This window comes from Homalodisca vitripennis, chromosome 5 (assembly GCF_021130785.1).
Source record: "Homalodisca vitripennis isolate AUS2020 chromosome 5, UT_GWSS_2.1, whole genome shotgun sequence".
NCBI classification, from domain to species: Eukaryota; Metazoa; Arthropoda; class Insecta; order Hemiptera; family Cicadellidae; genus Homalodisca; species Homalodisca vitripennis.
Genome location: NC_060211.1, coordinates 87,836,236 through 87,849,598, shown reverse-complemented (window position 1 = coordinate 87,849,598; position 13,363 = coordinate 87,836,236). Strand labels below are relative to the sequence as shown.

General features: G+C 33.2%; 1 protein-coding gene across 1 annotated transcript; it reads left to right on the top strand.

Moving 5' to 3' along the window:
• The first annotated feature begins 210 nt into the window (after positions 1–210).
• On the top strand, positions 211–3,169 carry LOC124362483 (acanthoscurrin-1-like). The gene is made up of 2 exons (XM_046817026.1): positions 211–300; positions 2,641–3,169. The coding sequence occupies exons 1-2, from the start codon at positions 280–282 to the stop codon at positions 3,055–3,057; spliced, it is 438 nt and encodes a 145-aa protein (XP_046672982.1). The 5' UTR covers positions 211–279; the 3' UTR covers positions 3,058–3,169.
• Positions 3,170–13,363: the final 10,194 nt, after the last annotated feature.

Genomic DNA, 13,363 nt, shown 5'->3' with positions numbered 1-13,363 from the left:
AATTCGTGAATAAGTGTCTGCCTATGAATCATGCAAGTCACTGGAATTCCAAAACGTCATGTTTATACATGTAGTGTGACATTCTATTTATAGTGCAAGAAACAAATATATTGAATTAGACTCGTGGATAGAGGGGCTTAAAAAATGACCTCGTGATCCCCGAAATGTTAAGCTTATATCTGGTAAGGTATGATAGAGAGGTCAGCGGCCAAGTGTAGTGGTCCTATATAAACCAACACCCAGCAGTGCGGCGATACCGATCCACAGCACCGGCTCACAATGGTCAAGTGTGTTCTCATCGTAAGTATTGGTACTTTGGTACTTTTAAGTTGACGGGATGCTCATTCAGCTTGATATTTTCTCATATTTGACTGAAATTCTTTTTAAGAAATCAAGAATTTAGATGAAACTTTTACATTAAAACTGAATGTATATCTAACTAGCTGTTGCTTTGGCATTTCTAGCAATTTTCAAAATCGTCTTTATACTAAAGCACTTATAATGTAATATGATGGAGCCCTATGAATGTTTCAAACGTTGTGGGTATAAAACGGGCAGTAATTGCTTAAGTGTTCATGGTTGACCGTATCAAAGTTTAACCTAACTCTTATATCGTGTTTTGCATGTAAAGGAGCATTTCTGGTTCAATTTAATTATATTTACAACATCACAGCTGAGCCTGCCTTGTTATCCTGATCAAGTAAAAAATGCACAGGTCTCAAAAAAAATTACTTTGGTCAAAAAGTGTCGTCTACCTCTTGTTCTTGTAATTTACTTTCATTTTTAAATAATTTTAGTGCCATAGTTGACTTTGCCTTGTCGTACCGATGAAGAAAATATACATACAAATGTAGGACTGAGGAGTCTATTACGAACTAGGGGGAAAACCTACCTACGTTCTATATAATTACGGTATAAGGGGAAAATCCTTATTTAGTTGATTTAACATTGCAAAATAATCGTTAATAAGGTGTGGTATAGATGTTTTGTTGTTTTTCGAACTATAGTTTGGGAAAGAATATATCGTTGAGGCATGTTAGTGTTCGTTTCTCTGTTTTTCATAAGCCATTGTTAATGCTCCACATCAAACTTTAAAGGAAACCCACCTGTTTGAAGTGGCCTTGTGAAAAAATACACAGCTTAGTACATTAAGTTTAAAATTTAGATATTAACTGTTTATTTGCATCTACATTACACAACTGATCAAGCACTGTATACTTAATATTTTATTAAATTTAAATATAAATAGATGGTTCAGCGATTTTTCAAACTTTAGCTGAAAGTGACAGAAGCTGTTTAGTTTCAATTATAAAACATAAATACTACTTTCTTCTCAATTCCAAAATATTTACCAGGTAACTTTTCTACTCCTTCTCTTCATATAAACCTTCCTCGGATCTCAATAAATATTGTTCAAAAAGAATTAGTCGAGTTGGTCTAGTTACACACAAGAGTCTCAAGATTAACGATTAACAACACATTTTGCAATTCAGTTTTATTTCTAAGATTTGATTAAATTTTATAACTTCTAAAGTAATATTTTTAATGTTTATGATATGTATTAGTTTTCTTTCTTACTACATTGAACATTCATTAGTAGTTGAATGCGAAAAAAACAGTACTTCAATAAATAAATTATTCATTTTGTATATTCAAACTTCTTCAATGATTTCTTTATTTTTTGGAACAACTTGAACGATTTTGGTGATTCTTAATTTATTATTTTAAATTGTAAGAAAGAAAAAATAGAGCATTTTTAAATGGGGGAAATGGTATAAATGTGTGATTAAACATAAATCTATATTTGCATACGATCATTAATATATGTAAATATTAATGACAATATAGAATAATATGAAAGTTATTTAAAAGTGCAATACATTCTGCAAATACAATTTTTGAGGTCCGAAGGAATTACCGAAGGCCACCTCTAAATAAAAATTACATATCTCACAAATTTATATTGAATTTTTTGCGATTGGCAAATTGTACTTAAACACCTTTAAACAAGTTATTTCGTTTAAAATATGCAGCAACACTGTAAGTAAGCTATTCCTTTAAAACTGCTCCAGATACTTGTTTTGTGCACTAAAAACAATCAAGCATAAGTTATAATACATTTATTTACAAATTAAAGGAACTATATTTGTACGTCCTGTAGGAAATTAATATCAGGTCGGTATTTTTTTATTTACAAAAATATCAAATTCTTTGTTTTTTTTATAATACAAAGATTTTTAAGAATCTTAAGAAAAGTTTAGAAATTCTCTTTTCTCCTAACTATCTAAGTTATACTCTTTTACTGTTTGCCCAACATTAGCAAGTCTTTGATTTTGTTATATGTAATATAGTCTTACTATTCCACGAGTGCACCCTTGATGTATTTCCCAAATATCGGAAACACTGGTTGAAGGGAAATATTATTTCAATGTAAATTGCGAGTTCGTAAAGAATCAATGCCAGACATAACAATTCTGTTCATTGCATTGTCAAGTAAATTTTGAGATCACTTTTCTAGCCGTAGACTTGTTGAGCCAAAACTACGACTTTCCATAGTACCCCACCACTCTGCTGGTGAATAGATATTACACGAATTTATATCACTATAGACATCATTAACATGCCTGTTATGTTTTTTAGCTCCTGGCTCTGGCTGTCGGCGTAGCCTATGGCGCGCCCGGCTTTGTTGACTTGGGAACCGCGAGAGACACAGCGGGTGGCGTGCTGGGAGGAGGAGTTGTTGGAGTCCCCGGAGTAGCCTCCACTCACGGGCTGGGCAGGATCAGCGAGGACGGCGTGGAGCTGCACGGTAGCGCGGAGGTGCTCGGATTGGGACGTGTTGGAGGAGCCGGTGGTGTTGGCCCTGATGGAATCGGCGGAGTCGGTGGCGGTGCCCTGGGAGGACTCGGCGGAGCAGCTGGTGGCGCCCTTGGAGGACTCCCCACTGGAGGCCTTCCCACTGGAGGCCTTCCCACTGGAGCCCTTGGAGGACTTCCCACTGGAGGCCTTGGAGGACTTCCCACTGGAGGCCTTCCCACTGGTGGCGTTCTGGGGTGATTCTGAGGAATTGGCTGCGCTCTGAGGCGAGTCGAAGGAACTGGTGGTGAAATTCTTTAAACAAATAACCTTGTGCTTTTAATCAAAATACATTTTTTCTGTTATCATTTCATTATAATGTTTTATATATACCTTGCAATATCTGTGTATATAATTTCTAAGGTGAACCGTGAAGGCAGATGGTTGCTCATTTCCAAGCAGTTGTTACTAAAATGTTGTAAAACTGTATAATAAAATCGTGTTAAAAAGAGATTAAAGCACGGCTGTAGATGAAAACAAAATATATAATACTCTTCTAATTCACAGAGGTAAGTTAAACGTTCCCGGAAATGTGAAAGGGAGATTCCCATTGAAATGAAATCCACTGATCGAGCCTTGTGACCGCATACTTACTCGCCGATTACCGAGACCGATATTATGAGTGAAAGCCAACTACATCCACGGATACGGACACAAAATGCTTGACGTGTATTTTAATGAGGCCATTCATAAAAACGTGCGTGAATCTCCATTTTAATGTAACGCCATTTCAACGTCCAAAATTCAACATATCTAAAGATCTGAAACTGATAATCGCTTCCTTTTGGTCCAATTGAAGTTATACCATATGTAAAGAGTTCGTTGTTTTCGAGTTTTACATTTTTCAATATGCCAAAATTATTGTTAAATTATAACTATTTCCGTAACTGGTAATTATATTTGCTATTTAGGAGATCGACGGTGAAAAATTATAGGAAAGGCATTATTTCTCTAGCAGAAGCAAAACTCATGTAATATATATATATACAGGGGCATCTACTCACTCATCACTAATTCTCAAACTTCCAGACAACTCACAATGACATTTTTTACATGTACGCCTTATGACTTGAAGATAAAAAACTGAATTAATTTGGTTTCAAATGGGTATTACAACCTCTAGAAGAACTACATTTTGTTAGTCATCTCCTCGATGACGAAATTTGACACTCGCGTGTCTTATGCTCTCAACTGACAAATTAAATACTGTTCAAAAAGTGAAACCACTCTAAGCGTTAAACCATCTAGAAAAACAATATTTTGTTTTTCAGCATCCGACTCTCCTAGAAAGATGAAATTTGAAACACACACGTCTCTTATGCTCACACCAGAATAAAAGATGTTTTAATGCAGACCACCAACCCATGGAACTTAAATAGGGTTTGTAGCCTCTATAAGAATCATATTTTTATTTTTCAACTTACCACTGTCCTATAAAAGTGAAATCTCAAACCTCTTAAATTGAAAAAAAACAAAAGCATTTTTATGAAAAACAACCACCCATCCATAGGAGTTTAAATAGGTTTGCAATCCCTATAAGGACTAAAATTTTGTTTTTTTAATCCTCGAAGGCCTAAGACGATGAAATTTTAAATACAGATGTCTCAACAGGTAATCTCAACAGACAAATAAAACATATTCATGAAGATCAACAACTATGCATAGAGGTTGAAACGGAGTTGCATCCCTAGAAGAACTAAACATATTTATGTTTTTTTTTTCAACTTCCAGATGTCTTACAATGATGCAATTTGACACACGTGCCTCATCACTTAAATAGAAAAACAAAAGGATTATCATTAAGTTCAACCTCATATAGAAATAGGGTGCATTCTTTGGAAAAACTGTAATGTATTTGGTTTTTCTATGTCCTAAAAGGGGGACATGTGATACACCTTGTTATACTCTCAACAGACTACCGGCACCGGAAATACCCTGGGCCGGAAGTAGATTACAATGCTCGAAAGTAGTAACTTTTTGACCGAAACACACACACACACACACACACACACACACACACACACATTGTCTTGATCGGGACAACAATGCAAACGCTACTGCGCCACTCGAAATACATTATACCTAAAGTGACCTATTACGAATGGAAGTAGTCTCTCCTCTAACCGAAGGAGACTTTTTGTATGTATATATTTTCTTGATCGGAGTAACAAGATTCTGTGACACTGGAAATACGTTAGGCTGGAAGTATATTATAATGACAGGCAGTTGAGCTTTTTAGCTTAAATAAACCTATTTAAACCTAATAACCCTCAGCGTATAGCCTATTTAAATTTTATTGATCAAGTCAAACACTTTTACGGTACTGGAAATCCCTTAGACTTGAAGTAAATTAAATGGGCCAGAAATATAGGTTTTTTTTATTCAAGTAGGCTTTTTAGACCTACTTATGTATATGTATATATTCTTTTGATCATGGCAGCAAAGTAAACTACTATGGCGTCTGAAATATTATTCATTTGAACCAGATGTTATCCTTTACGTGCATAACCTGAATAAGATCCAGTTATAATTTTGTTTTAACTTTTGAAGTTCTTAACCATGAGCAATGGAAATAATGTGTACCATAAACATGCCTACTTCGGAATAACAATTATTATAGGGCTTCGTCATACTACACCATAAGTACTTTCGTTAGGAAAACTACGGATTTCGACTTTTGGATTCCTTTCTACTGGCCTAAAATAGTTCAAGTGTAACTTAAATTGTTGAACCTGTTCATTTAAATATTATGGAATCTTGTAGAGAAATTTACATTATTTTAGTGCTTCTGTTGAAAACTGTTTCACTCGCCGAATTTAGGGCGCCAAAACACTGTTCTTTAATTATTCTGAAATGGACGTTTGAATATCGTCCAATGACCAACACTTGTCTTAAGAATATTTAATTATGCTATTTAAAAAGTGTATGGATATGACCTTCCTGACACCCAACAGGAAATTACGTGTAACGCCGCAGGTAACTTCTAGTTTAAATACAAATCCAATGTCAGAAGCGTACACGACCTATCTGAGTTTATCTGAACTACGACAGAACTTCCACGACTGACACTAGTGCTACAAGTGTGGAGTTAGTGAAACACCTGAGCCTGTGGTACCTCGTACAATTTCTTTCTTGGGGGCGGCACACTATTGGAATGAAAATTCAGAAATATATAAAAACTAAAATATTAAGTTCCAAAGAAAGTGATAAAATGTATTACAGCAGGAGCGCAACCAGGATTCTTCAGCTGGAGGGTGTCTGGAATCATAGGGGGTCGTGGTATAGAATGTCCCTGCTCAGTAGTAGGGGGTGTCCAGGGGCCTGGTAGAGGTCTACCACTAATAACCAGGAAACTTATTTAGGGATAAATAAAATCATCTGTAATAAAGCAATTCTCCACATTTAATATAGAGTACTTAACTTTAAAACATGACGTAATCATAACATTAATGAACAGAATATTGAGTTAAATATACAACTTAAGGCATAAATCAAGATCAAAGCTAAACATTGATATCTAACTCTTAGATCAAAGAGTTAGACACCCGAGTTTAAAGTTGATCACAAACTAACTAATATAGCTACATCAGGAGGTACACTATAGCTTGTTTATTTCTGCGTTTAGATATATAAAACAAACCGTTTACTAACAATAACATAGTTTTTAGTAACAATAACCAGTTTATTAATAGTGTACTGTACTTTGTTGACCAGTAAATATACAAAGTAAGTCAGCACAGTTATATGTTGTTTTATTACCCTTAGAAATTACCAAATCACTGCAATAAGACAGTATAGTGGTGATTATATTAAATATGGATTGACTTACTTTGGCACAAATTGTCATTTGACCTCATTTGTTAGTTTGTTTTTTAATTGACAATACGTTATTTGTAATGCTGGGAATAACTGAATGACAATAACTGGTTAGTTCGGTTATTTTAATTTAACCGATTAGTCGGTTATTTTTGTTGCAACCAGTTATATTAGTCATAAGTTAACTGACTGTGCAGAATTAGTCCCTACTTGAAGAAGTAATTTGTTGTTATCGGTTATTTTTAATTAGTTCTAAGACTAAATTCTCTACAGACTAATTTTCAATAAGTTAACTGTTTGCGCAAACAGTTGGATTTCGTTTTCGAATCCAGTTCAGGAATGGTTTGAATTTCTTGATCACTACATTATATGCGCTGCGTTCCTGTCTCCTTTCCCCAATCTACCCCTCTGACCTATATCAATTAATCAGTTCGCGGACGGACACGGTACCGAATTTTTTATTGTGGCATTATTAAGCTTACACTTCATTGCGTAATTTAAGATAACATGGGTGATAAAGTGGTTGATAAAATGATATTTTTAAACGCAAATGAAACATTTATTGTTCACGATAGTTTAGTTTAATGTCGTTTGCGTTTGATATGTTTGGTTGATAAAAGGCGTTTGAAACGCAAATGAAAATTGTTTAAACATTTATTTCGACCATTTTGTTCACGATAGTTTATTTTAATTTGTATATTTGTTTTGATTATTCATTGTTACTTGATGTAAATATAGCGTGTTATTTTATCATTTTTTCGTTAAGTGTTTTCTTCTAGTAAGGTTCCATAGAAAATATAATAAGATGTTAAACATAGTGCACTGTATTTGGAATATACCAGTATTATTTAAATGGTCAATCGGTGTGTACATTTATTTTCTAACCCAACCATTGTTTGTTCTTGAAGTCCAACGTAATTTTATTTCAGTAATGATAAATTAACCTCTTTTCTTGTGTTTTCATAATTATAAATAATGAGTGTTTTATATTTATGACTTACTAATTTTATTTATATTACATTACAACCTTTATACAGTAGTAACTGGTATATTATATTAATATTTTCATCATATTTTATTTTTAACTTACTACTTTAAAACAGTTAAAATTACATTAAATAAATTTCAAAAACAATAATTGATTACCAGTTTTAATTCATAATTTGTTTATGCTTTGTTGCAAACATCAAATATATGACTTTCTTATAAAACACTAGCTGTTTCCCACGGCTTCGCACGGTAAGCTTTGCACTTCTGGTTCAATTGAATTATATTTCCAACGCCGATGTAGGTTTACTTTGTTGCCACGATCAAGAAAATCTGTCAAAAGTGTATGTTTATAGCCATTATACACGTACATGTACTTTATTATAAAGTGGAATAACACTCAAGCTTCAGTGGTCTAAATTCAAGTAGAAATTTATTTTAACCCTCCGAGTGGTGAAAGACGCTGCAGCGTCTATTAAATCTCGTTCGCGAGTGGCAAAGACGCTCTAGCGTCTATTAACACAAGCCTCTATTGTTCCGGTATTTCCGATGTTATGCCGCGACTTAAACGCTATATATTAGGTATGGTTAGAAAGACCAGATTCTAAACTTTAATTTAATATAGTATTTAGATATGCTGGTACTAATGGAACTCTTACAAACGGTTCATCCACCTACTGTACTACCTCCTGGACCAAGTGTAGGTCTTCTTCACGGGATTGCTTATTTACCAGACTTTGTGCAGTGTGTGTACACACCAAAAAAGGGGGTAAAAGTCACTTCTGGTGCCCAACTTGTAATTTTGGGGTTCATAGGGAGTGTTTCCCTTACCTGGAGCATTATTGGAGGCCTCTCAAACCAGGAAGAATGATGAGGAATGAGGTTGGCTCTGATACTGACTAAAATGCAGTAAAAAAAACGTGTACATAAAAGTTTCGATCAGCAAATAGTGCGTTGTTTTTAGGAATAATACATATAACGGATACATATTTTTGTTCAGAATTAAATTTTAAACAAAATGGCTATTTTGGATTTGTGTTAAAAAATTAAGTTTAGGAACATTTACTCAGCCTAATATAAAACAAAAAAATTTGAATTTTTATTTTTGGAATTCAACCCATTGGTTTTTTACACCAATCCAAGGTAAGTGTTTCATATTATTACCATTCTACTCTGTGTGTTATAAAGTTTAAATCGATGTATGATATGTCATACTTATATAATATTCAGGATTTTATATAAATTTTCTTTTGCGAACATACAAAATCAGTAAAAATGTCCCGCCACTTAGAGAAAAAAGTACCGCCACTCGGAGGGTTTAAAGACAAAATGTACATCAAAACTTAGCGCCTTCAAATAGTATTTGGCTATTTAATACACGTAACTGTCACGTAGTTGCAGTTTATAATGTGCAGGCGCTTTGGTAACTTTTATATTTTGCAGCGCCGCTTAGTGGTGAGTTACATCAGTGGGCATAGCATATAATTCTACTTGGAAAAATACAAAAATACCTCTAAGTGAATTCCTGGTTATTTCTCTAGCACCAAAGCATGATGGTCACACACATTTATAGTCAAAGCGTCTGTCTAATTCCTAAAATTAATATTAAAATCAGCCCCTGGAACTATATTGGCTGTGAGGTTATTACAAATATTGAACAGTTCACTTAATTTATTAAAAAATATTAAATAATCAGAATCAGGTCTACGGTAAAGGGAGACTACAATAATTAAATGACCCATCAATAAAAATTGACAAGGCACATACTTCAAAAACTTTATCTTCAGCAAGAAAATCAAATTGACTAAAATTTCTACTATCTAGATTGTTTTTAGTATAAATGGCTGAACCTCCTCTGGCACAGTTCTTCCTACAGTAAGATGCTACTAGGTTATATTCTGCTAAGTTAATAGAAGAGAATTCAGACTCTACTCTAATTTTCACCTAAGCATATAATATCTACATTATTTATCTTTAATGTTAATATCAATTTCTCAACTTGTTAAACAAAATGTTGGATGTTCCAGTAACATATTTTAAATATTGAATTTGAACTTGAATTAGCTAACTGACCAGAATAATCCTAAACTATAATCTCTGACTTATTGTCTGTTCTAAAAAATTCTGTTCAGTATTTGTTTCGGGTGGTGTTGTAGATGGCGACTCAAATCGATTGAAACCAGCTTTAGGCTTGAATATAGTAGAGATCTCAAACTGGTCCCCAAGCTGATCCTGCAGAAGAGCGACACATCCACGATCCACGATCATGGCTGTCAGCCAACATCATTATTCTGTGTCGTTTACTTTTCTTCTTTGTAGGTTTTAATCGCTTCTTCAAATTATTTTTGAACTTGGTTGCAGATTTTTTAAGGTTTGAAGTATACAAGCATCCTGTGTCATACACGGTAGTTCAGTTTCAGAAAGGTCTGACAAGACATTATAATTGTTACTTATTTCCGCTGAATGACAATTGTTTATATCAGAAGACAAGATTTATTCGCTTCAACAACACATTTTACCTCCTTTGTTGACTTCTACCCATTCTTCTTCCTCATCATGCACAGTCAAGACCTTTCTGGTCACCATGTTGTTATCACTGAGTGTTTATGAATCACACAAGTTGTTATTGGAAGACAAATTAGTATCCACCATAAAAGACAGCAGAACCTCTCTACTCATATTCAGCCTACTTTCAGCAATAGAAGCCAAGAAAAAATGATTTTTATGCAGTCAAAAGCATCTAATTTAGAAAAAGTAATATTCATTTTCTTGCCATGTTTACTATTTCTTGCCATGTTTACCAGAAAACTACAGTGAGAACTCTCTTCTCCGGTTTGAAGTCCATACAACCATTAACCGCCATAACTAAAATTTCTTTTGTATGTAAATCTGAATGATCCAGCAATGTCTCAAATTCTGTAAGATTCTTTATTGCATTAGTAATGGCAGGATTCATTAAGTAAATTGAATCATTATTTCCAATAATTTTTATCATGAGGATGTCAAAGTATGATGTAATAACTTCATCATGCAGCCAAGAGTTTTTCGTTATATCTTATTTGTTTTTCGCTAATCTATATTCATTTTTAAGTTGATTAACTTCTTTTTTTAACTCTAAAATATCTTTACTTCTGAAGATAGTACCATTTCCAAATTAATACGGCTTTGACCCCCAACTTTGGACATTTCTCAGAGATATATATATAGAGAAACAGTTTCATTTTTTCAGATCACCACAGTCATAATTCGAGGATGGAGATTTAGGGCTTTTCCATTTTCCTTTTGGTTACAAATAACATGCCCTATATTATGTTATTATCATTTTACATCTACATTATCATTTATTACAGTTTATTTGCTGTAGAGTGGTAAACAATAGAATTAACACAATGTGAAGTTTTTCAAAGTTGTCATTTCATACTACGCATCATATATACTTTTTTTGCTACTTTTAACAATATTGTCTAAACATCAATATCCAAAGCTGCATGACAAAGCGTGGTCTTAACCCATTACATTTATTATTTACCTATCCAGAAATTGAATCCGTGGTTTCTCAGTTAGAGAACTGCTGTCCTACCTCAAGATTGGGTGAAGATTAAAATATTACATGTAATTTTGCAATGTTGTATATATCATTGTTTACACATCGAGACCCGACTCTGCTATCTTTTTTTCTAAAGGTGTTTAGAATAATCAGTTACAAGAAGCCATTGGTGTTGGTAATACACCACACAGAAATATCTGCCTCAAGTGAAAATATTTATAACTAATAACGAAGGATTCCAATGAAAAGTATATAGTAACATTACACAAAATAGACAAGTTCTTAGAGATTTCTCCATAACAAAATCTATACTGACAGCACATTATAAACCATTAGCTTTAAAAGATGACCGGATATTTAACAATTCATTAACATTCAGAAATTACTATCTAACTTACTAAAGTGAAATATTTATGAATTTGAGATGAGTTTCTATTCATAACAGAGTTTTAATTTTATCGACATGTTAAAAGCAGAGCCTCAGGTGCATGGCTAGCAACAATGTGCCCTTTTAAAGATATAATTAATAATGATCCAAAGTTTATTTTTATATAAAGAGTATACTTTTTGATTATTTAAACAATGAAGTATAACAGTTTTAGCATTTTTCTCAATAAATTATAAAATATTGAAAAATAAAAGCATTTGGATAGTTAAATCTTTAAAACAAGACATCTACAATAATTCTTTGACTAAAATTAAGGTCATAAGTGTTTATGGTTTAACACTGTTTTATGAGGCTAAAGTTAAGATTGCCACCAATACACCCAACTCTGGATCAATCCCTCTGTAGGAATGTATTACCATAGATAAAAACATATTTCTTTATCTATGATATTACTATCATGTAATTGTTGGCATTAATCAACACAATTATTTCTATACGATACAAGTAAATGTTAATTTTTTCTATTAGTATTTTAATATTATTTATTAGCAACATACATCTTGAGCTACATATACTAAAGAAAAACTATTTCTTAAGTCCACTATTCATTTACTAAGTTTAATTTTCACAACTTAAGCCAAGTCCAGAATATTAAACCATTTAGAATAGGACCTATATAGTAAATGTTTAAAACTTTAAACCAGTACTACTCGGCCTATGCTCTTATTTAAGATTTCCTTCTGACTCCTAGCGGGCTATCCTCCTAATAAGACAAAAAAATTGTAGTTACAGTACTTGAAAAAGTAGATTTATAGGTGCAGTAATAATGTACCAAGTTTTATTGCTTTACCTGTAATTTTTTGGGAACTATCAAGACCGCGCAAGACTTTTTTAATATTCTGTTAAAAAAAACTCCTCAGTTGGTCATATTCACATCTCATAAAGTAACACTTCATCTCTAATCATAAGAATAGTTAATAGGAAGTGGGACTTTTAAAACACCTGGTATATTATATGGGACGAAAAAAGTCAGAACCCTCTCTCTATTTTTTTCTTAGTTTATATACGGAGATATTCTTTGGTTAGTGGCAGAATGTGGAAAGGAAGTTTCATTTGTTGATTATGACTATTGCTTGTGTGCTTCAAAAATGCAGGATTTTGGGGGCAACTCAAAAATTTCAAAGGTGAACCCCTCTCAAGTGAACCCTCATTTTGAACAGCATAAACAAACTGAAAGAATGGCAAAAACCAGAGATCAATATCTCATTCCATCCAAAGTAATAATCAGTGTTACCAGAACAATAATTTAAATAAATTACCAAGTTAAATCAAATGTTAGAACTGAAGTCCTCTTACTATTTGGCAGTGACACAAGCGTAGGGTGAGCTCCTCTCACGTTTTGAAAAGTCTGAAGTGGTATTTGGTATCAGGCATCAACAATCATGTTTCCTAAATCTTCAACATTTTCTACTGGTGTTTTGTGAATTTATGTATAAAACCCATTAAAATGTTGATGAACTACTATTTTTGATGGAAAAGATATAGCGATCTATGGTTTTCATCATTCTTTAATTTTGGGTATGCTCTTCAAATTGAGGGGTGTACATTTTTATTTTCTAGTTTCCCCCAAAATCCCACTTTTTGGGAGACCCAAAAAATTATCAAAATCATCAAATAAAATTTCCTTTCCAGATTTTACCACTGCTCAAATGATATCTCTTTATATAAACTTTCAAAAAAAATAGAGGGGTCCTGACTTTTTATTCACT